The sequence below is a fragment of the Ovis canadensis genome, chromosome 14 (genome assembly GCF_042477335.2).
Source record: "Ovis canadensis isolate MfBH-ARS-UI-01 breed Bighorn chromosome 14, ARS-UI_OviCan_v2, whole genome shotgun sequence".
Taxonomy (NCBI): Eukaryota; Metazoa; Chordata; class Mammalia; order Artiodactyla; family Bovidae; genus Ovis; species Ovis canadensis.
This window is the reverse complement of record NC_091258.1, coordinates 57,299,932-57,323,096: the sequence shown is the minus strand read 5'-3', so window position 1 is coordinate 57,323,096 and position 23,165 is coordinate 57,299,932. Positions and strand designations below refer to the sequence as shown.

The 23,165-nt window shown below is 55.4% G+C and overlaps 1 protein-coding gene and 1 non-coding gene across 2 annotated transcripts in view; one reads left to right on the top strand and one right to left on the bottom strand.

Annotated features, from left to right (window-relative positions):
* The first annotated feature begins 1,093 nt into the window (after positions 1 to 1,093).
* Positions 1,094 to 1,165, top strand: TRNAC-GCA (transfer RNA cysteine (anticodon GCA)). The gene has a single exon. It is a non-coding gene; the product is annotated as a tRNA-Cys (tRNA).
* A 12,481-nt stretch (positions 1,166 to 13,646) lies between these two features.
* CHST8 (carbohydrate sulfotransferase 8) overlaps positions 13,647 to 23,165 on the bottom strand; it is a 141,566-nt gene continuing 132,047 nt past the window's right edge. The window contains exons 3-4 of the mRNA XM_069552322.1: positions 15,794 to 15,831; positions 13,647 to 15,221 (exon numbers count right to left, since the gene is read on the bottom strand). Of these exons, the coding sequence (XP_069408423.1) occupies positions 14,115 to 15,221; positions 15,794 to 15,831 (1,145 nt within the window). The 3' untranslated portion in view covers positions 13,647 to 14,114. The remainder of the gene's footprint in view (positions 15,222 to 15,793; positions 15,832 to 23,165) is intronic.

The following is a 23,165-nucleotide window of genomic DNA, read 5'->3' as shown; positions in this document are numbered from 1 at the left end:
GGAGGATTGCCCTTGGCCTCCTGACTGTCCATTCTTGATTTCTCTGATTGTACAGCTCAAGTAGGACATTTGCTGGCTGCCCACCTATTTCGTGTCCAAGGAACACCTTTGGAGGACTTGCTCTAGGCCTGGTCACCTGGGGCCACTCTGACCTGACCACTCATTATAATGATTGCATCCACCTCTCTTCGGATGGGTCGGCATCACCACCAGACCATGATTGTTTGGGGCTCCCTTGCCCTCGTTGCTGTTAGGGACCCTTGTGCCATGAGAGCTGACCCCACCAGCACTGGGCCCACAGAGGCGAGCCTTCGTCCACCGTCTCGGTGATGCTGGGCTCCTCTGCTAGGGGAAGTGGTGTGTCCACCAGGCCCTCCAGACAAGCATATTCTTCACTGGTTTTCCCCGCCATAGGGCTTTAGCACATCCGCTCCAGCCCACCCACTTCACAGAGCCCTTTAATTCCCCATTCTACCATCTGACGCAAAAATCCCGGCTTCCTAAACATACAGGCCATGCTGTTTTCTGTGCTTCTTTTTTAACTTTTTAGAGCATTTATTTATTTGGCTGTACTGGTTCTTAGTTGCGGCATGTGAACTCTTAATTGTGGCATATGAGATCTAAGTTCCCTGACCAGGGATTGAACCCAGGGCCCCTGCATTGGGAGCTCGGAGTCTTAGCCACTGGCCCACCAGGGAAGTCCCTTTCTGTGCTTCTAGCAGCACCTTAGTGCCACCTCCATGGTCCTTGCTAGGGGATCTTGCATCCCGGGAAAGTACTCTCACATCAATAAGATTTCCCATCAGTCTAGCCTTCTTTGTCTCCCCCACCATCTGACTTTGGATGATACACCTTCAAAATCCAGTCTCACCTGTGCTCTCCGGCTCCTGCCCGTGGGCTATAGTTCCTTTCCTTCCTTATCAAGTACAGCACTGCCTTGGCCTGGTCATCGCGTGACTTGACCCCCAATTACTGGTCTAGTGACCGAAAAGGGAGATGGAGGCAGATCCTGGAGGGGCTTCATAAAGTCGCAGAGCAGAGACCTCTGCATTTTTTGTAAAGGAATAAGGAAGTATTAGCCCTTAGTAGGGCTTCCCTGGTGGCTCAGACGGTAAAGCGTCTGCCTGCAGTGCAGGAGACCCAGGTTCGATTCCTGGGCAGGGAAGATCCCCTGGAGAAGGAAATGGCAACACACTCCAGCACTCTTGCCTGGAAAATCCCATGGATGGAGGAGCCTAATAGGGGTCCATGGGGTCTCAAAGAGTCGGACACGACTGAGCAACTTCCCAACTTCACAACCCTTAATAGGGGCTTCCCAGCTGGTGCTACCGGTAAAGAACCTGCCTGCCAAAGCAGGAGACATAAGAGACACGACTTCGATCCCTGGGTAGGGAAGACTCCCTGGAGGAGGGCTTGGCAACCCACTCCAGTATTCTTGCCTGGAGAATCCCATGGACAGAGAAGCCTGGTGGGCTACAGTCCATGGGGTTGCAAAGAGTTGGACACAACTGAAGTGATTTAGCAGCAGCAGCAGCGGCAGCCCTTAATAGGGAAGAATGGGTTAATTCTGCAAGGCTCAAAGGGTTCAAGACAATCAAGGGATTTCAGATTTGGAGTGCATCAACTCAGATGTCCCATCTGAAATGTCAAGGGGCCATCCTCTCCCCATCAGAGCACAGTCTTGACACAGAGCTAAGTTAGGTTGAGTTTAATCTTCTTTGGAACTTGGCTGCTCTGAGCTCCTCCTCTTTGTCCATTCTCCCACCACAGGACTTGAGGACCTCCTTTCATGCTTAGCTCTTAATTACTCTCAGCTTTTGGTTATCTTTTTTTTCAAAGGGCTAGTCAAGTTTAGCCATAGCCACCTAAATCCACTTATTTTGCTATTTCTCAGGTATCCAAATAGCTGCCCTCAGCATTGCATTTCCCTTCACAGGTGAACTATCTTAATTCATCGAAGGTGAACGTTCTAACGTTCTAACGTATTGTCAGCTTGTTGCAATCCACCTACTACTGTCGCCAGGCAGGAGAGGGGTGAATCTGACCCCAAATCCCACCCCAGCACCTGCTTTCTCAGACTCCTCAGCCCTCGCTGCTGTAGAAGGGGTTCCCCAGCAAGCGGAACTTACTAGCACGCAAGAGGTTGATAAGGGAGAGTTCCCAGGACCCAGAAGTTGGTCTCCAAAGCTGTGTCAGTTTCCCGTTGCTGTTATAACAAATGGTCACAAACAGAGTGGCTCAGAGCAGCACAAGTTTCTTACCTTACAGTTCCGGAGTTCAGAAGCTGAGAATGGGTCCGCAGGGCTGTGTTCCTTCTGAAGGCTGCAGGAAGAAGGGGTTTCCTTGCTTTTTTCTGGAGGCTTTCTGCCTTCCTTGGTTCATGGCTTCTTTCTTCCATCATTCTGACCTCTGCCTCCATTGTTTCCTCTTCCTCCCTGACTCTGACCCTTCTGCTTCCTTTAAATTCATTTTTAATTAAAGAAATTATTTCTTTACTTATTTATTTGGCTGCAGGGGGTCTTAGTTGTGGCCTTTGAAGTCTTAGCGGCAGCATGTGGAATCTAGCTCCCAGATGAAGGATTGAACCCAGACTTTCTGCATTGGGAACTTGGAATCTTAGCCACTGGACCCCCAGGGAAGCCCCTGCCTCCCTTTATAAGGGCACTTGTGATTACATTGTGCCCTCCCCCCACGGATGAGCCAGGATCACCACCCCACCTCTCAATCCTTAATAATAGTGAAGAGAATCCTTTGGCCCTGTAAACTAGCATATTCACAAGTTCTGGGGGTTAGGGTGTGGACGTCTTGGGGGGCCGTCGTTCAGACCAGGTAGGTGGAGCTTTGAGGCTGGATGGCCCTTCAGAATTGTTGTATGAGTGTGCTGGGCCTTTCTGTTTCCATGTCGATTAGACACTGGGTGTGCCGTGACCTTAAGCAAGCACCTGTCTTTAGCCTACATGTGTGCCCGCTAAGTCCCTTCAGTCGTGTCCGACTCTTTTTGACCCCTGGGACTGTAGCCTGCCAGGCTTCTCTGTCCATGGGGTTCTCCAGGCAAGAATACTGGAGTGGGTTGCCATTTCCTCCTCCAGGGGATCTCCCTGACTCAGGAATCAAACCCATTTCTCTTGTGCCTCCTGCAGTGGCAGGTGGGGTCTTCATCACTAGCACCCCCTGGGAAGCCCCCGTCTTTAGTCTAGACAATCCCATAAGAGCATTGTCTGCCAGCGGCGCTGCTGACACTGGAGGCTCTGCCCTCCCGAGGGGCATCTGCGTGCCTCACCATGGCATCCACCACCATCTCTTTTCCTCCTTCCCTCATTGGCCACACAATCTTTTACCCCTGGACGTTTGTACATGCTCTTATCCTTCGTCTCCCTCTTGTCCTGATCTGGGTGCAATCACCACTTCCTCCAGGAAGTCTTCCCTGACTTCTCTATCCAGGTCATCTGCACCACAGCCCTCCAGAGCTCAGGAAGCTGCACCTGCGGTGTTAATACATCATTAGCATCAGACTCCCCAGGAAGAGCGAGCTCTGTGAGGCAAGGATGGGGTTTGGTTTTATTCACTACTGCGTCCCCTTCACTGAGCACAGTGTACCTCCCACAAGTGCTCAGAAGGTATTTGTTGAATAAGTGAATGAGGGGAACTATTGCTTTCTTAATTAGGCGGATACATCAAGTTTGGCAGCATGAGTGGATAGCATTTGTCTATTTCTCCACTGATGACCATTTAAGTGTTTCCAGTGTTTTAATAGCTAGTTCACATCATGCTGCAGTGATCATTTCCTGCATATTCTTGTCTTCCTGCCTGGAGTTTCTGCAGGACAGATTTCTAGAGACAGAACTGCAGGGCCCATGAGAGTGTCCCTGGGGCGGGGGCTGGGTCCAGTCCCTCCCTGGGCAGCGGGGTCCCTGGCGAGTCCCCTGCCTGAGTTTCTACTGTGGGCACTGAAGGAGCAGAGGAAGTGGATGATGCACAGTGGGACAGAGAAGCAGGAAACAGCCCTCCAGGGGAGCAGAGGAAGCCCGATAAAGAGCCTTGGTGGCACTCCGGGTCCTGGGCTTGGGCCCCTGCAGCCCTGCTCTGTGCGTCCCCCCATCTTCCTGGACCTCTCATCAGGTCCTCCTTCAACTGAAGCTGCTGCCAACACATTTCTTATACTTGCTACCAAAAGGTCCCAGCTCTTGTAAACTCCAATCACGTCACTGATGTCTGAATATGTGACTTTTATATTTTACATACCTTCCTTGGGAACTGAGGTGTGTGTGTGTGTGTGTGTGTGTGTGTGTGTGTGTGTGTGTGTGTGACAGAGACAGAGAGACTCAGAGGGAGCTGTGAAAACCTTTTTTAAAAAGTTTGTTTGTTTGTATTTATTTTGGCTGTGCTGGGTCTTGGTTGCTGCACGGGCTTTTCTCTAGTTGTGACAAGCAGGGGGCTACTCTAGCTGCGGTGTGTTGGCTTCTCATTGCGGAGGCTTTCCTGTTGCGGAGCACGGGTTCCAGGGCACACGGGCTTCCGTCGTGCTGCTCCGCGGCTCTAGGGCGCCGGCTCAATAGCTGTGGCGCACGGGCTTAGTTGCTGTCACGTGCGCTTTGGATTAGGGATCGAACCAGGGTCTCCTGCATTGGTAGGCAGATTCTCTACCACTGAGGCACCAGGGAAGCCCTGTGATAAACTTTTGTATATATTCCAGAGGCCTCTGAAAAGACGATGCCTCCTCTGGGGGAAGTGGTGCAAAGCGACGTTTAGACTATAAGCTTATCAGCGTTTCCTGAGGTTTGTGACAGGAGCTGGAGGCAGGCTGTTCTGGGAGAGTCTTTTGTGCACCTGCCCCACTGGCTCAGACAGTAAAGAATCCGCCTGCAGTGCGGGAGCCCTGGGTTCCACCCCTGTGGTGGGAAGATCCCCTTGAGGAGGAAACGGCAGCCCACTCCAGCATTCTTGCCTGGAGAATCCCCAAGGACAGAGGAGCCTGGCAGGCTACAGTACCTGGGGTGGCAAAGAGTCACACGACTGAGCGGCCGCGTGCACACGTGGACACACCCGCCCTCCCCATCTTGTTCCTGTAGGGGCAGCAGAAGCTCTCTGACCCGACTGAGTGGCTGAGGGTTGATCCACGTAGGGGACCCACAGTCCCAGCGTCATCCCACGTACTGGGCCCTGGTTCTTAGCAGGAGCACACGGGAGCCAGCTCCATGTGCCCCCAGCGCCCAGCACAGTGCCTGGCACGTATGGCGGCTCAGGAAACCTGGTGGGGATGAGTGCCCATGGCCTCTCCTCTTATGGACCTTTCTTTTTTTTTTTTTTTTTTTTTTTAACGTTTTTCTTTTCTTTTTAGCCTCACTGTGAGGCATGTGGGATCCTAGTTCCCTGACTGAACCTGAGTCCCCTGAAGTGGAAGCACAGAGTCTTAACCACTGGGCTGCCAGGAAAATCCTTTTCTCAAAAAAAAAAATATATATATATATATATATATACATATATATATATATATATATAAAATTTTATCTTTTGGCTGTGCCCTGCAGAAAGTGGGATCTTAGTTCCCCAATCAGGGATCAACACTGAAACCCCTGCATTGGAAGGTCAGAATCTTAATCACAGGGCAGCAAGGGAAGTCTCTTATGCATTTTTTTTAACGCATCTTTTTTGACATAGAAAAGCTGTTGCATCTCCAGGTCTCAAAGCCCTTCTGTGGCTTCCCATTGTTTCTAGCACAAAATCCAATCTCCTTATCATCACGAAGAGGTGCTGCCCTCCCCACCCTGCACACAGGAGGCAAGTGCCCTGTGGAAATTCAAGCCCACTCTGCCTGGGGGTAGGGGTGGGGGTGGGGATTCCTTGGAGGAGTGTCCTTGATTCCTCTCAGCCCTCAGGCTCCCGAGGCCGGTCACTCCCTGCCCCAGATCAGGGCCCTCAGCCCCACCCTGGGCCTTGCAACCTCACAGACCCCATTAGGTCAGCAACCCTGGCTGCAAACCCACGGAGAGCCTGAGCCCTAAGAAATAATGGCGAACCTGGTCCTTGTGCCATTCATTCTCCTGTGACCCAGGCCTCCTCCAGGGTGGATGTGGGGCTGGGGGCTGAGGGCACCTGCTTGGTGGGAGGTGCAGACGGTGTCTCCAACTGAAATGCCAAGTGGAGATGAATGACTCCTGAGTTGTGGGCACCGGCTACATGAGGCCTGGGTTGAGCCGGGTGGGGCCTGGGGGCTTGGACCCCCAGCCGCTCCCCCCACCCCTTCAAGGGGCAGGGCTGTGGGCTCTTCACCTTCACCGAGGTGCCCAGGATTTCCCAGAAACAGTTGCCTCGGCTTCATGCCTGAAACCTCAAACACAAATAATTTTCAATTTGCCTGGGAGTTTCAATCGCACAATCCAATGTTAAATAATAGATTAGATGCCTCAGGGAGAGAAACAGGATTTAAGCAGAAGAAATAAATAAAAGGAAAAGTAAAATTCAGCACATGGGCTTGGAGAGTAAGAATGCAGCTTTCCTTCCTGACCTATCCACCTTCACTGCCCTGGCCCGTCCTGCCTGGCTGGGTTGTCTTTCCCGAGTCAGCCCAAACTGCCCTTCGCCCACCTGGGTCTCCCCGCCAGCAGGTCCCAGCCCCACTGCCAGGCTTTGTACCCCAAAGAGAGGTCTGACTCGCAGCCCAGGTGACACCACCTAGCCCGCAGTCAGGCTGACCCACACACAGCGGTTCCAGATAGTTCCAGGTAGACACAGACTGTCCCAGGTGACAGGCAGGTGACAGGAATGACGTGATGGGGTTGGGTGCAGACACAGGTGTGGGATGAGGGAGTCCTTGGGCCAAGAGGAAGCTGAAGAACGTATGTCTGTGAGACATTGACTTTCTACAAGCTCTGTGCTCCCCGTCGCCCGCTCCCCTCCCCAGCCAGCTACAGTCGGTTCTTGTCATGACAAGAAATCACACCATCTCCAAGGTCACAGACTCCCAATGCCCACCTTACTTCCTCTACAGACACCTCCACCTTCCCCCTGCCAGCAGCCCTTCTTGTTGAGCCCAGATCCCTTGGGCCACTGATTCTGTCTCCCTTCCCTTCTTTCCACCCCCATGTGCCCAGCAGGAGTCTAGTTCTAACCTTTCTCTGCAGAAGCATGAGAGCACAGTGGGGGATACCAGGGCCAGAATGCCAGGGGCTGAATCTTGGAACATCCTCTTCATAGCTGTGTGAGCTTGGGCAAATTACATAACCTCTCTGTGTGTCAGTTTCCTCTTCTGTAAAAACTGGGAGGATAAATGACTGCACCTACCTTTCAGGGTTGTGGTGACAATTACATAAGGTAATATAGATGAAATGCTTAGAGCAGTCTCCAGTATAGCAGTAAAGCCAGAATTCTTAACATTGCTTCAAGGGCCTATAAGGGAACGAAGCGGAATCCTGGTGGTTCAGTGATTAAGATTCCATGCTTCCACTGCAGGGGACATGGATTCAATCCCTGGTTGAGGAATTAAGATCCCACATGGAAAAAAAGAGGAGGGCACTTGACAAGCAGAGAAGTGCATGGATTCAGGATACCCTTAGGGCACAGAGAGAATGACCTCCAGGGCCAGTCGGGGATGGAAGGCTGATGAGAGGCCTGGGGAGGAAAGCTGGGAGAGATGGGAGGTGCCCTGATACAGCCAGCAGGGGTGCAGTCTGAGGTCAGGGCTGGAGGTGCCAGTTTGGGAGTCCACCGGACAGCGGAGTGTGTCTGGCGAGCCGATCCAGGGAGCATGTAGATCGAGGGATAACTGTCAAATTCAGAACATGGGATAGCTGGGGACTCAGAAACGAGCCATTTCTGTGGGTGGGGGGACTGGCAGGCAGACCACAGTGGGGTCAAGAGCAAAAGGCTGGAGGATGCGTGAGGTGGCGGGACAAGTTTTGCAGAGAAGGAGCAGACAGAAATGGGGCCAGGGCTGGAGGGCCTCTTTGGTTTGGGGGCTAAGGCTCCTTTGGTTTTGAAAACGGGGCACTGCTGAAGCCTAATGAGCCAGCAGAGAGAGGGCAATGCCTCTGAGGAGGCGACAAGGGGCTGGGCTCAGAGAGGGATTGGAGGGTGGACCCTGGCAGGGCAGGGGGAGGGAGCAACTGGGCTCAATGCACTTGGAGCATCAGTTTGACAGGAGACGTGAGGGCCTAACTGGCCCTCCCCTTCCTTGCACTGCAGTAAGGCACTGTGTCAGTTCTGCACATTTCTGTGTGTGTGTGCGCGTGTGCGCGTGCGTGTGTGTGCATGTGTGTGCCCATGTAGGCATGTGTGTATGTGTGTGCGCACCCTGTGAACACGTGTGTGCGCGTTCACGTGAACATGTGTGTGTGGTGGGGCTGAGGCCACAGAAGGCTCGGGTCACCCTCATGCACAGTGGAGGACAGATGCTTGCAGGCTGTTGGTGGCCCTGAGAGGTTGTGATGGCGAGTGTACGGAGAGCCCAGTGAGTCCTCGCCTCTTGCAGCCGAGGGGGCAGGCTGCAGGGGTTGGCTGCTTTGGGGTTTGCCAGGGGCAGGAGACAGCAGGAACAATGGCCAAGGTGGGTCAGGGTGTGCCCCCGATCTAAGCTTGCCAAAGAGGGAAGTGAAGCCAGCAGGCTTGAAGGCAGCACCCCAGCTGACCCCTGACCCTTCTTCCGTTTGGACCGGTCTGTGCCCTCCAGGGCTTCCTGAAAGCTTACCGCCCCATTAGACCCATGAGGGGCGCTGGGGATGTTTGGGGTCCTCCGGAGCTGGTGGGTTTGAGACTGACCTCCACTGTCTGCCTGGAGAGAGAGTTGGGGAAGCAGGGTCCCTGCGGCACCAAGGCTGGGAGGGGCAGCGGGCAGAAGACTAACAGAGTCTCCTCTGTGTCTGGGGCACGCTCCGGACCGCAAGAGCTACACACAAGCGGGGCGTTGCTGCCACCTCGTGGACCGGTCGGGGATGCTCAGGCCGCGGATCGGGAGTGAGGATTTAGCGCCCTCTGGTGGCCTAGTGCTGTCTGCCTGAGAAGGCGTGCGCCCTGCCGCGCCCCCTTCCCCGCCCGCTTCTTGAACTGCCCTGAGGTCGACCAGGGCGGGGCGGTGGGCGTGCACAAAAGCGAGGGCGCCCAGTCCTCCGGGTGGGATTTCGGCACCAGGTGCGGTTGCTGTGCAGCTCTGGGCGGGACTCCCTGTGCCTCGGTCTTTCCATCTATAAGGTAGAGGCATGGTCAGAGCTGCCAGGAGGGCTGTATCAAGCAGCGCGTGGGAGTGGCCAGCATCGCACCTGCCCATCAAGAGCGATTGATTCATGCCAGCACATCCTGGGCCCCACAGTTTGGAATTACTCACTTTGACCTCTGACCCCGGACCCTTGTTCTGGGCTTCAGGTGCTCTCAGGAGCAGCCCTCCAGCCTACTCTCTCCCCTCCCCTCCTCTTTCGGAGGCCGACCCAGAGATGGGGGAGGGGACCGAGGTTCCCAGGTGGCCCCAGCTCCTGCAGACCCCGGGGCACTGTCTGTTGTCATTTTGCAACTGAATCTCCTGTGCAAAGGGCCCTTCTGCGCAGCGTGAGAAGTCAGGGAGCAGCACCGGCCTCACCGTCAGGCCCACCATCCAGAGGAACCAAAGCTCAGGGCTCGCAGGCCCTCTCCCTCGCCTGGGCCCCGTAGACCCTGGAGGCCGCCCTCTCCAGCAAGAGGAGCCAAGGCTGACATATGCCGCCAGCCTCATCCAGGGTCATTGTACCCACCAGCATGGGGGCCCAGAGATGGGGCAGGATGATTTCAGCCCTGCTCAGCCCCAGACCGTCCACCCCCAGGTCCTGGAGACCACCCTGGTCCACTCCTGGGGCCCTGTGCTTAGTGCTTAGTTGCTCAGTCATATCAGACTCTTTGCGACCCCAGGGACTATAGCCCACTAGGCACCTTTGTCCGTGAGGATTCTCCAGGCGAGCATATTGGAGTGGGTTGCCATGCCCTCCTCCAGGGGATCTTCCCAACCCAGGGATTGAACCCAGGTCTCCCGCATTGCAGGCTGATTCTTTACCGTTTGAGCCACCAGGGGTCCTGGGGCCATGGATCAACACTAATCATCCTGTCCCAGCTGTGGTTCCCCAGCACTGGGTGAGGTGGGGGACATACTAGGAGGAAATTCCCTTGGTTAGCCATGTGTGCTCCCCAGAGAGGAGAGGGCTGAGAAGATGGTGGGAGAGAGAGGAGACCACCTCCTGCCCTCAGGTCTCTCCTGAGTCCCACCGAGGGGACTCAACCTGAGGATGAAATTGACAAACAAGCCCTGCCTGGAAGGGGAGAGGATGCTGGACAACTGTCCCTCCATCCACTGCTCACCCATCACTATCTGGATGGCCAGGGCCCATGGTGACAGCAGATGGGAGAGTTTGTCATGTCTTGGAGCCACAGGTGCCACCTGGCTTGACCTGGCATCTCATCTCCCCAGAGACTATGGGGCTCACAGGTCTCATGGGGACCCTAGGTTTGTGGGACAGCTATTCTCTTTAACCGGCTTCCCAGGTGGACTAGCGGTGAAGAACCAGCTTGCCAGTGCACGAGATAGAAGAGATGTGGGTTCAATCCCTGGGTCAGGAAGATTCCCTGGAGGAGGGCACGACAACCCACTCCAGTATTCTCTCTTGCCTGGAGATTCCCACAGACAGAGGAGACTGGTGGGCTACAGTCCATGGAGTCGCAAACAGTCAGACATGACGGAAATGACTTAGTATGCATGCATTCTCTTTAATACTCAGAGAACTGGGCTCATGTCTGGGGAGGTCTTAGCCACTGTCAGGAAAAAGGCCTGGTGGGACTTCACTGTGGGTTGCCGCCAGAAAGGGCCCAAGCCCGCAAAGGGCACTAGGGGTTCAGTGGTTACTTTTTCTAACTTGATGGACCTGCATGACCCCTGGGGGGAGCCTGTAGCCCCTTCTTGGGTCCCTGACCCAAACGGCCCCCTTCAGACTCTACCCCACAAAATGGTGAACAAAGGAGGACTGTCCACAGTACCCCCAACCCCTCAACACATATACAGGCTCACACATGTACACATACTCTCACCCCAGACACAGATGCCCATAAGACAGACCCCTGCCACACCACTCACGAAATACACATACACAGACTCGCATGCTACCCTCCTCCCCCAGAAATACGCACACACTCTCCTATGTCAACAGTTAAGTCCACTGTCTCCAAGCCCTAGGGTTAGATGAGGCTGGGCTTGGGGGCTGGAGCTGGGTCCAGGACCACCTCAGTGGATCCAGGGTGAGGTCTCAGGGCTGGGCTTCTGGAGCTTGTGCTGGGGGCCATCAAATGGTGATCACGATCATTGCCTGGACTGCGTCCCCGGCCACTGGCCCCAGAAGGAAAGACCCTCTTTGATGGATGTTTTGTGAGTGCATGCATGCTCAGTCACTTAAGTCGTGTCCGACTCTCCAGTCATGTGTATGGACTGTAGCCCACCAGGCTCCTCTGTCCACGGGGATTCCCCAGGCAAGAACACTGGAGTGGCTTTCCACGCCCTCCTCCAGGGGATTTCCTCAACCTGGGAATGGAACCCCAGTCTCCTGCGTCTCCTGCATTGGCAGGCAGGTTCTTTACCACTAGCGCACCTGGGAAGCCTGTGTTGTGTGTGCACGTCTGCCCAACCCAGGCCTGGTTGTCTCTGTGAGATGACACAAGGAATCCTTTCCTACTTTCCAACACACACACACACACACACACACACACACACACACCCCACCATGGAAGGATTGTCCTCGGGGCAATCCTGATCGTCTCCAAGCAGCAGCACTGGGTGAAGGCACCCTGCAGGCTGCCCAAGCCTGGCTTCTGGTTCTCTCTTTGTTGAGCAGACCAGTGACATTGCCATGTGCGTACGTACTAAGTCACTTCAGTCGTGTCTGACTCTGTGAGGCCCTATGGACTACAGCCTGACAGGCTCCTCTGTCCATGGGAATCTCCAGGCAAGAATACTGGAGACACATTTGTCAAATGTGTCCTCGACCAGAGACACTGTTTCTACACAATGAATTCTGCCTCACTTTGTGGGCACCGCAGGCCAGAAGAGGCACTTTCTGGGTCATGGTGAGCCAGGCTCTCCCTGCCTCTTCTCACATTGACCTGGCCCTGGCCTGCGTGTGGGTCAGCCTCTCAGCCTCTTCCTGCCTTCCACACCTTCAAGTCTCTTGGGCCCTGACCCCGGCATCCTCCCTGCCCCTCTGAATTCCTCCTGTCCTATGGCCCAGGTCTCTGTCAGCTGCAACTCAAGGAGAGGCCTTGCCCTACTCAGCATTCTTGGATGCCTTTGGCCTGGAGCAAGCAGGGGGCAGCCTCAACTCCCTTGTTCTACTACTCTTAAACTTTCTAGAGCCCCAAAAGAGAGATGGAGTAAGCATGAGCCTGGCTGGGATCCAGGAGCTTGTTTCACCCTGAGGACCAGCAGCATCCTGTCAGGGTCTGGGAGATTCCCCCTTAGCACATGGGAACAGATAGAGAGCAATCTCCTGGGAGGGATCCGCAGACAGGCCACAGAAAGACCCAGGAGGGCCTGCGGCAGACTACTGGGGGACAGGCTGACAGAAAGTTGAGGCCCAAAGTGTCTGACAGACAGACAGGGCCCTAGAAACAGCCAGGCTGCACTTCCCATTAAAACAAGACCCCAAAACTGCCACGGTCATGCCCACACTCAGAGCTCCACCACTTTCTCTGAGACCTTTCAATAGTCACCCTGGCTTTTGACAATTTCAGAACCATTTCTGCATGTGACAGTGTAAGCTTTTGGAGGAGGTGGTTCCTCTACAGCTTCTCCCTCCGTCAGTTCAAATAGAAGCAGGCAACCCTGGCGGCTTTGAGGTGGTTATGTCAGATGAATGAAGTCAGGGATCAAGGCCAGTGTTAGGGGGTCTGCAGATGACATCATTGGGCCAAAGCCCTACTTATCCCGAGGTTCAGAAAGCCAGAGACAGGACTTCCCTGGTGGACCAGTGGTTAACAATCAGCTGGCCAATGCAGGGAACATGGACTCGATCCCTGGTCTGGGAAGATTCCACGTGCCTCAGGGTGGTTAAGCCCATGCACCACGACTTCTGAACCTGGGTCCTCTAGAACCCGAGCTCTGCAACAGGAGAGCCATTGCAATGAGAAACCCTCTAACTGCAACTAGAGAAAGCTCGTGCACAATAACAGAGACCCAGCACAGCCAATAAAATAAAATAGAAAAGAAAGCCAGGGGTGGCATCATTCTCACCTGGAAATGCCGCATCCCCTGAGACCCATGTGCAGCGTAGCATTGGCCGCAGGGGCAGCCCCAAAGGACAGTTGGTCTAGAGAGCTTGTCAGTGCTCTGGCAGTCCCAGAAGGCCCCCACAAAGTGCACTGATAGAAGGGCCTCCACGGGGACAGGTCTGTCTTCTTTCAGGATGAAGCGTGCCGGTACCGAGATCTCAGCACCTCGTTGGTGGCGTCCTGGCCTTGGGAGCCTGGGTGGAGACGCTACTGCGGGTCCTGAACCGGCACTGCTGGGGCCTCTGCTTCTTCTGCGCAGGCCCTGGGCGGGGGCTGCAGGCGCCTGGCTCCCACCATCCTCCCAAGAGGGAAAGAGCCCCAGAAAGCCCCGGGGAAGGGTCCCTGTGCTCCCACACCAACACACAAAGTATAGACACCCCTGCTCTGGAAACCATGTGCTTTATTTCAAACCTCATTCCAAGGGAAACTCCCCCCCTGGGTCGTAGAAAAGCTGCAAACCGTGCGGTTTGGTTCAAGGCAATGCTAAGGGAAATCCCTTACTGCTGGGGCCCTCGTCCGCTGGGCCTCAGACTTCCCTGGTCATCCTCACTCTTCACCAAGCTGGGTGTGGGCAGCCGGGACTCTGGAGTGTCCAGCTCACCACCCTCCCCACCAGCCCCCAGCATCTTCCTTATTTGAGGAGTATGGGAGGGGGTTATGGGACAAGGGCCAGGGTCTGGTCCAAGGCCTGGGCCTCTGTCTGCACCCCGCCCCCCGAAGGGCCTGCGCCACCCTCAGAGCCTCCTCAGAGCCCTGTTGCTCTGGGTACATCTCAGCTCCCAGATGAGGACCCAAGGGGGAGTGGGATGCCCCTGCGGACCGGTGCGTGGTGGCGCCGGCCCCGGCCCTCAGTACAGGTCTGCAAAGGGCTTGGAGTAGTTGAACATCAGGTAGTCCATGTAGTAGAAGTCGTAGGTGCGCTGCCGCTGCAGGGTAGAGAGCTGGGCGAAGTACTGGTGGGTGATGCGGGCTGTCGTCCGCGCCTCCTCCGAGTGCCGGTCCTTGAACCGGGGGAAGGTTAGGTTCCGAGGCGCGTGGATGAGGCTCAGGAAGAAGTTGGCATCGTCCTCCATGCTCTCAAACTTGCCCACAAAGTCATAATCGACGAGGCAGGGGCTGCAGAGCCGGCTGACGTGGTCCCAGTGGATGTCCATGCCCACCGGCCGGTGCACGTCCAGCAGGTACTGCACGAACTCGGGGAACCGCACGCCCGAGCCCGTCCGCAGGGCCTCCCGAGAGGCGTTGGCCCGGTAGCGGGCCAGGATGGCCTTGCCGAAGACGGGGTGGTAGTAGCTATTGGGGTGCTCGAACTTGTCGCGGAAGGCGGAGACCAGCCTCTCGAAGGGCTCGCGCACGAAGAGCATCTTGGTGTAGGTGCTGAGGCGGTGGAGGATGCCCTGGCGGCCGAAGGCGTCCAGCCGCTTGAGGGCGCTGCCGTAGTGCACGGCGTCGTGCTGGATGTCGGCGGTGGACGAGGCCAGCCCGGCCAGCACCATGAGCACGCGCTTCCAGTTGGAGCAGCCTGCCTTGGGCACCTCGCAGTACAGCACGCGGTGGCGGTCCTCCACGAAGATGCGGGACACGTGGCGGGGCGTGACCGCCCTGCGGCTGCTGCTCGCGCGGTACTTGGCGCACGCCTCCCGCATCACCCGCTTGCGCTCCCGCTGGGTCTCGCGCAGGCTGGCCCAGCGGCCGTCCAGGGCCCCGGGGGCCGGCCGGACCAACGTGCGGGCCGAGCTGTTGGCTGGGAGGGCCGCCGCAGCCGGCATTTTCTTGATGAGCAGCCTTCGGCGGCGCTGCCGGAGTCGCAGACGGGCCCCCACGTTTAGCTGAGCTTGAGGGTCCTGGGACATCCGCAGGCTCAGGCCCCGCGGGGCGCGGCTGGACAAGTCTCGGGTGACCCTCTCCGTGGCTGCCTTAAAAGGACCATCCTGGGAACTGCCTGGTGGGAGGTCCTGGGGCAAGAAGAGAGGTGGTTAGCAGCGTGGACAGATTGGCTGGGCACTAAGGCGCCCAAGGGACCAGGCACTCGCCAAGGCCGGGGTCCCTGCCTCCTCTGTGGACTGAGGTTTTTCTCAAATGAGGGCGAAGGGGACAGCCTGGCCCTGCAGGATGCGACCCCTTTGGTCTGAGCTCGCATACAGTCCCCAGAGCCCCGTCTCCCCTCCAGGGCCGTGGTGTGTGTGTGTTGGGGTGGGGGTGGGGGGGGGAGTGTTATTTTGGCCACGAGATGGCGCAGGTCTCCCAGGAACATCCTCCTGGCGAGGAGGCGAAGGGGAAGCTGGTGGCCTGAAGGAACCAGGCTCAGATTTAACGCTTCTATTAGCACAGGCGGGAGCCGCCATCCACGGGAAAGGGAAATTCATGGGTCCAAGGTCCCCGGCTTTGTTCCCAAGGCTCCTGAGAAAGGCAGGACACATTTTTCTTTCCAAGAATAGATTTAATGTGAGCTCTGAATTTCTTCCCTGGCCTCCCCAACCTTCCCCAAGCCGCCCATGCTGAGATTTATCAAACTCTCAGAACTCACGTTGTGCGGCTGCTGTGGCCTGATGCTGAACTTTATTCCTAAAAAGCAAACAGAGAGGATAGTATTGGCAGTGGAAGTACCACGTGGTCTCCTGTGAGCAGTGGAACCTGCCTGTAGGTTCCTGACTGTGGGTGCCTGGGCTGGTGGGCACTTGGTGTGAGCTCGGTGAAAAAACAGTTCAGGGGGCCAGGAGGAGAGGCAAGGCATGGTGCAAGTGCCCCTCCACTTCCCTGACCCACGTGGAGAGCAGAGGGTGCAAAGACTTGGTCCCACTGGCTCCCACCCGATGTTAACTTCTGAGCATCCTACATCCTAGTGTGACCTGGAGAGTCCAGAAGGTGCCTCGCCCACATACCTGCTCAATGGAGCAGCTGGGAACCTCACAGGCTGCCCCCACCTCACACTGTCATTGAGACACATGGAAGGGCGCTGCAGGAAGATCTGTCCATCTTCTCTCTAGGCCCTGGCTCCGTGAATATGGCACACTTTTGTCTGTACTTGGCACACAGGTCTGGGAGTGGACTCATTCCCCTTGGACTGGGGCCTCCCCACTGGCTCTGGAAAGTTCCTTCACCTCAGCATCTGCTTTGCAATTTGGGCCCCTAGCTGGTCCTGGAGCTCTAGGGTGAGCTGATCTCGTTCTGCCCACCCTGGTTTCCTCCAAAGGGCGGAGGAGAGCCCCAAATAGTGACTGATCGCCTGGCAAGCCCTTACTGGGGACTAGGAGGCGATGGAGAGAGATCAGGGCATCACTGGCCACACCTTGGATCATCCCCTCTGCCCCCACCAAGGAGGTGCTTTGTCTGCACTGGGGCTGGGGTCATTCAGGACGAGTAAGCTTTGGAGAGGCAAATCTTTGGCCAGGAAGAGAGGATTTGGCCTATTTGAAGGGAGGTCCTGCGAGGATGAGAGGATTTCCTTCAAGGAGGCGGTGCTATTTAGAAGTCTTGGCCTCCTTCCCCGTCCCTACCGGGCCATGGAGGCATTGGGTTCTTCCCACCCCTGTGCCATGTGAGTGGACATGGCTTCTCTGAGGGTTTCCCACAAGCCACAGTCACAATCAGAACCAACGATCCTTAAAACAAGCAGAGAGCTCCAGCTCCCAGCTGGCACAATGGGGCACTGCATAAACCACACCTGGTTGAGTTCTGGCTGCTGCTTGGGGGTGGGGGTGGGGTTATTCTGGAGACACTTCCCCTGCTGGGTCTGTGTACTCTGCAGAGGTCCGGTGTCTGGAGCCCAGCTGGCCAGGGGACACCCAGGCTCTCTGTCCCTGACCCAGGGACTCTGCCGATTCCTTGTGAGGTCCAGTTTTACAGGTGCAGCCCCTGCTATGGCCCTGGCCTTATACTGCTCAGTCTGAGCATGTGCCCACAATTCTTCATTCATCAGCAAACGAGAGTGGGAGGATGTGAGGACACCTCTGGGCTGGGAAACCTAACTTCCCTGAGCCTGCCAGGACCTTTCCCAAGACCCCAAAGAGGTGCAAGTGAAGGCACAGCTTGTCACAATGCATCTTTCTTCTGCTACAGTGTTCTTCTTTGACCTCTTTGTCCAGGGACTGGCCCTTCCCTGGGCAAAGGGCAGAGTGTCCACATCTATCTGGGCATCCCCCAGCTTATGAACATTATGTGTGCGTGTGTGCATGGGTCAGCTCTGGAACAGACCTTCCTGACTCTTCCATGGAGAGGGGCAAGCTCCATGTAGAACTGACTGCACTCCTCAGGAGGGTGGGGTGTGACCAGTGGGTGCTTGACCTTGAGGCAGAAGCTTCTAGAATTAAGCCCCTCACTAGGATCCCCCAGTCAGCCCACAGCCTCCTTCCCTTGGCTAGCCACCTCCCACCCCCGCTGCACTCTCTCGTCTCTTCATGCGGCCTATCCCCAGCATGAGCTTCCTAAGCTCATTTCCAGCTGATACCTGCGGGTTTCCTTCTGCAGCCAATGATCACAGATCCCTCCACCAGAAGGGCTCCTCTGCACACTCAGTTTTCCTCCACACTGCCGGGTTTCCTTAATTATTTTCTTCTGGTGACGGCAGCTGGCTCTGTTAAATCACCTCTCCTCCTCAGAGTCTCAGATACGGGAATTTACTCTCCTTGTCAATCCTGTCAGCTTGTCAAGGTGCAATGGTGCTTATTTATATTCCTTTTCTGGAGCAAATGAGTCATGCCAGATTTGGCTGAGAGTGGGGCTGAGGAGCCACTTACGAAAGGCATCTTGCCAGCAGGCAAAGTGAGACAAGGATGCGCTTACAGAGGTCACAGCTTCTACAGCCGTGACCTCCCACTGGCACCATCCCCTCAGCCTGGAGGGTGGTGGACTGTGAGGCCTGACCCATTTTTATCTGTGCAGACTTCACAAGAGGGCCCTGAGCCTAAGGGCTTTCCAAGGCTGGTCAGGCCAGAGCTCTGAGCGCGGACTGGCGATAAAGTCCTTCCTGACAGAGCCCAGGGCTGCATGAGTCTCCTGACCTCTTGGGCACTTTCCCCCAACAAAGCTAACCTGGCCGCAATTGCCGTCTTTGAAAAAAAGGATTACCTTGTGGAAAACCCAATAACAGATTTTATATGGAGCTTGAGTTTGCCACAAGCTGAATGGTCATGACCCTTAAACTTACGGCAGCTTGTTTGCAAAGACTGTGAGCCCATCCCATTTGGCCACTTTGGAGTAAAGAAACTTAACAATGGAGTGTAACAGAAATGGCCCCATTGGCCAGAGGCTAAGTGTCCCTACTTTTTCCATCAAGAAAGTGGCTCTATATCCACTGCTCAGATAAAGGTTGAAACAAAGACCACCTGCAGCTCTAAGATGTGACAGCTAGGAGATGTCTTGGGCATCTGAGATTTGGGTGCGTGGGGGGGCGGGGCGGGGTGTCTGTGCATTCCCCAGAGGACTGAATTTCAGGACCCTGGACAGCTCTGGGGAGCCAGCCAGGGGAGTGCCTCTCCTGCACAACCAGGAAAGTACTGCCACCAGGGGCCCTGGAACCCATGCCATGGGGAACCTGGAGGGGGCTTGGCCTCACTATAAGACCACCTGCCAAGCCCCCCAAAAGGTGTACAACATAGATAAAAGCCACAGCCCCGCCCTCTCTCCCATCCAATGTCACCATGCTGCCTCTCATCTCCTGTCCCCGACCTTCACTCTGCAACAGGAACCCCCAGGGCCAGTCATGTATGCACTCTCCTTTCAGTGTCTGAGTCTCCTGTCCTCTCCCTTCAGCATAATATTAACAGCCTTTAAGGGAGCCCTCTCCCCCCATACAGTAAGAAATAAACCACCACTTTCTCTCTCTGGACAGAGGACATTCGCAGAGCGGTTGGAACACATGCAGTATGATAAGAGTGAGCATCAGTGAGAATAAACAAGGCGTGAGTTATTGAGGCTGCCAACTGTGCTCCACACTGAGCTCTTCATTGGCTGAAGGTTTTCTTCTGAGCGTCTGGCTGAAAAAGCTCTCTGGTTACCTGCCAAGGCAAGGCAGAGGCTGATGTGAGAGTGTGTGAGGCCAGTTTCCTATAATTAGGCCAGGCAGCCTGGACCTGAGGCAGAGCTGGGGAGGGGAGGTTTCAAGCATGTGGGCTACTGGGGGGACGGTCCCTTGCCCACCACTCCTCTCTGAATCACAAGAGGGAGACCTGCTGGGTTGCATTCAGAAGCCTCAATCCTGGACGCCCAGGACCCGCTGGGGGTAGGGGTTGGAAACCAGTCTTTCAGTCAGGTTATGTAGACAGGCAACACGGATGTGGGTCCAAAAGGGACCCAAGTACTTAGAAAGGGCTGCCTCATGAGCCCCTGACCCCTTAGCCCCAAGTGGGTCATCTGAGGAGAGTGATTGCTATTTTGGCTGCTCAACTTCTAGCCCTGGGCTCTGATGCGCAGTGGGGAGAGGGTCCTGCCACTCTAAACACTGGAACCTTGGGGAACACATGGCCATCCCAAAGCAGTCAGACCCACAAAGTGGGGCAGAGATGGGAGAGAACTGGAGAGGCCACAGGGTATGAGTGGAAGTTCAAAGACCCTGACCTGTCGGGAGCTTCAGACTCATGGTCCTTGGATTCCCCAGAGGTTTCTGCACTCAGCTGGGGCTCCTTGGCTCCTTTTCCACAGCCTGGCTCTTCTAGTGGCTGAGCCTGTGTGTTGGACATCCCCATGCCCACAGCCACTTATGCTGCCCATCTGGCAGGGAACTTTAGGGGTTTCAGGCTGGAGGGAGCCAGAAGGGACATTGAAGGCAAATCCCCCACTGCAGCCTGGTTCCCTCATGCGCTAGAGTCAGCCTCCAGGCATCGGTCCCACCCCAGGCTCCCTGTCAGTTGCCTCTGGGGCATGAGTGTTTCCACATCCCAGTTAGAAAGAACAAGACACCTACCACGTGTGCAGGAGAAAGGCCTCCCTGCTCTGGGGCAGCTGCACAGCTGGCCAGTGTGCAGGACCTCACACAAGCGGTGATGAGCTACAGGGTGTGAAACTGGGGTGCTGGCAGCCAGGGCACATGTACTGCCTTCCCACTGGGGTCAGAGAACAAACCCCAGGGGAGCTGCCAGGCTCTACTCCACAGGAAATCTGAAAGGTTTCTGAATCAGGGTCCTCCAGAGAAACAACCAATAGGAGATATACATACATACATATATATATATATATATATATATATTTGTATATCATATAGCAGGGGGATTATTTTAAGGAATTGGCTCTTGTAGTTGTGGGGGTTGGGTGAAATCTGCAGGGCAGGCTAGAGATCCAGGGAGGAGCTGATGGTGCAGCTCAGGTCTGAGGCCATCTGGTGCCTTCTTTCCTCCTATGGCCTTCAACTGATTAGATGAGGCCCACCCACTATGGAGGGTAATCGGCTTTACTTGAAGTCTTTTTTTTTAATTAATGAGAGGGCTTGGGGGTGCTGCGCTAGGTCTCTATGGCTGCACTCAGGCTTCCTCTAGCTGTGGTGAGCCGGGGCTACTCTGTACAGGCTTCTCACTGCAGTGGCTTCTCTTGTTACGGCACGGGCTGTAGGTGCATGGGTTTCAGTACTTGCAGCGAGCAGGCTCAGCAGTCACTGCACGCAGGCCCCAGAGCACACGGACTTCAGTAATTGCAGGGTGTGGGCTCAGTAGTTACGGTGCAGGCACTTCGTCACTCCGTGGCACATGGGATCTTCCCAGACCAGGGATCAAATCTGTATCCCCTGAATTGGCAAGCAGACTGCTAACCACTGGACCACTAGGGAAGTCCGCTCAAAGTCCACTGATCTAAAGGTAATAATGTCTAAAAAATTCCCTCCCTGTAACATCTAGACTGGTGCCTGACCAACTCTCTGGGCACCATAGCCTAGTCAAGTTGACATATAAACTTGACCCTCACAGGAGGCATATTAATTTCCTGCTGCTGCTGCTGCTGCTAAGTCACTTCAGTCGTGTCTGACTCTGTGCGACCCCACAGACGGAAGCCCACCAGGCTCCCCCGTCCCTGGGATTCTCCAGGCAGGGCTGCTCTAACAGAGTATCACAAGGCTAGCTGGTTTAAAAATAATGAAAAGTTATTCTCTCACAGTTCTGGGGGCCAGATGTCTGAAATGCCGGTGTCAGCAGGGCCCTGCTCCCTCTGAATGCCCAAGGGGGGCATCCTTCCTTGCCTTGTCTAGCTATCTGGCCGCCCCAGATGTTCCTTGGCTGTGGCAATTTACATCCAGTCTCTGCCTCCATCTTTTTAAGTCTTTATTGAATTTGTTACAATATTGCTTCTATGTTGTGGTCTTTTGGTCAGGAGGCATGTTGGACCTTATCTCCCCAGCCAGGGACTGAACTCACATCCTCTGCACTGGAAGGCAAAGTCTGGACCATGGTGCCACCAGGGAAGTCCCCCCGTCTCCATCGTCACATGATTATTTTATGTACCTGTCTACTTGTCTCTTCTCCCTTGGCCATTCTGAATTTTTTGGTTGTTCAGTCATCGTATCCGACTCTGCGAGCCCTCCCTGCCCCTCACCATCTCCCAGAGTTTGCCCAAGTTCATGTCCATTGAATCAGTGATGCCATCCAACCATCTCATCCTCCATCGTCCCCTTCTCCTCCTCCCTTCAATCTTTCCCAGCATCAGGGTCTTTTCCAACAAGTCAGCTGTTCACATCAGGTGGCCAAAGTACTGGACATTCTGAATTAGGGCCCACCCTAATGACTTCATCTTGATGACATCAGCAAAGATCCTATATATATTATGGTCACCTTCACAGGTACTAGAGGTTGAGACTTCAACCTATTTGGCGGGAAGTGGGGCACAATTCAAACTCATAATGGGGGAGGGGGGAGTGAGTTCAGGGGGCTTTAAGAGCACTGGCTGGAACTGCCTAGAGGAGGTGAGGAGACACTTTTGCTGCAGGACTGGGTGGCCCCATCAGTGACAAAGGATTGTGTTAGTTCTCTGTGTTCTTGGGACAAGGACTGTGTCAACGTCTGGCACCAGGCCTGGCACACAGCAGGAGCTCAATAAATGCCTGTGGAAAAGCTGATGTTGCCTGAACTGAGAGCAGGCCCTGGAGTGGGGGAAGGGCGTTGGGCTTCTCCAGGGTTCTGGCTGGAGTCCACCAACCCCCAGCTGGGCTTCTCCAGCTCAGCCTGGCAGCCTGGGGAGGGTCTGTGCATCTGGTGGCAGCTGCCAGCCAAGTGGCTGGCTGTAGACATGTGCTGCCCTGGCCGAGGGTCTGTCCACCCACCCAGGCTATGCGGGGTTGGAGGTCTGGGCACACTCAGCTGGCTGCCTCCCATTGCCACTTGGGGGCCCCTGGCTGGGCCTGCCTCTGGGCCCCCATGGTGGCCATTCCTCCTCCAACTCTTCCTGCCAGCTCAGGCTCTGCCCTTTTGAGGGGCAAGCCCTCCCAAACCCCCTCTGGCCTCTGCCTGCCTACTTGTGAGCTGCTCTGTTCCTCTGGGCTGGTTGTTAATATATGCAGATTTGATGCAAAACGGAAGTTTAAACACTCTCAGCAATTAGAGGGCAGCTTGGACTCAGGGCACAGAATTCAAATGGAAGAAGCCTCACCAAAGGGCCTTAAATTCTCACTTGTGTTCACTGGGACATTCAACCCATTAGATTCTCTGCTAGGGCCTCAGAGCACGGCCCTGCCACCTCTGCTGCCCCCATGGCCCAGGGCACGAAAATGGGGCTCCAGGAGAGAGGGGGGCCCCAGACAAAGGTGCCGGCTGCTGCTGGACCCCAAAGATGGATGGCTCTGGGGTCAGAACCTGGACCTTGGGGAAAGGCAGGGGTCAGGCCAAACGTGCTCCCAGGCAGGACAGTGGGTGGCCCTGCAGGGCCCTGTCCTCTGGCCTCAGCCTCTGGGTGGGGGAGCTTCTTCAAGTTGTTCTGAAACACCC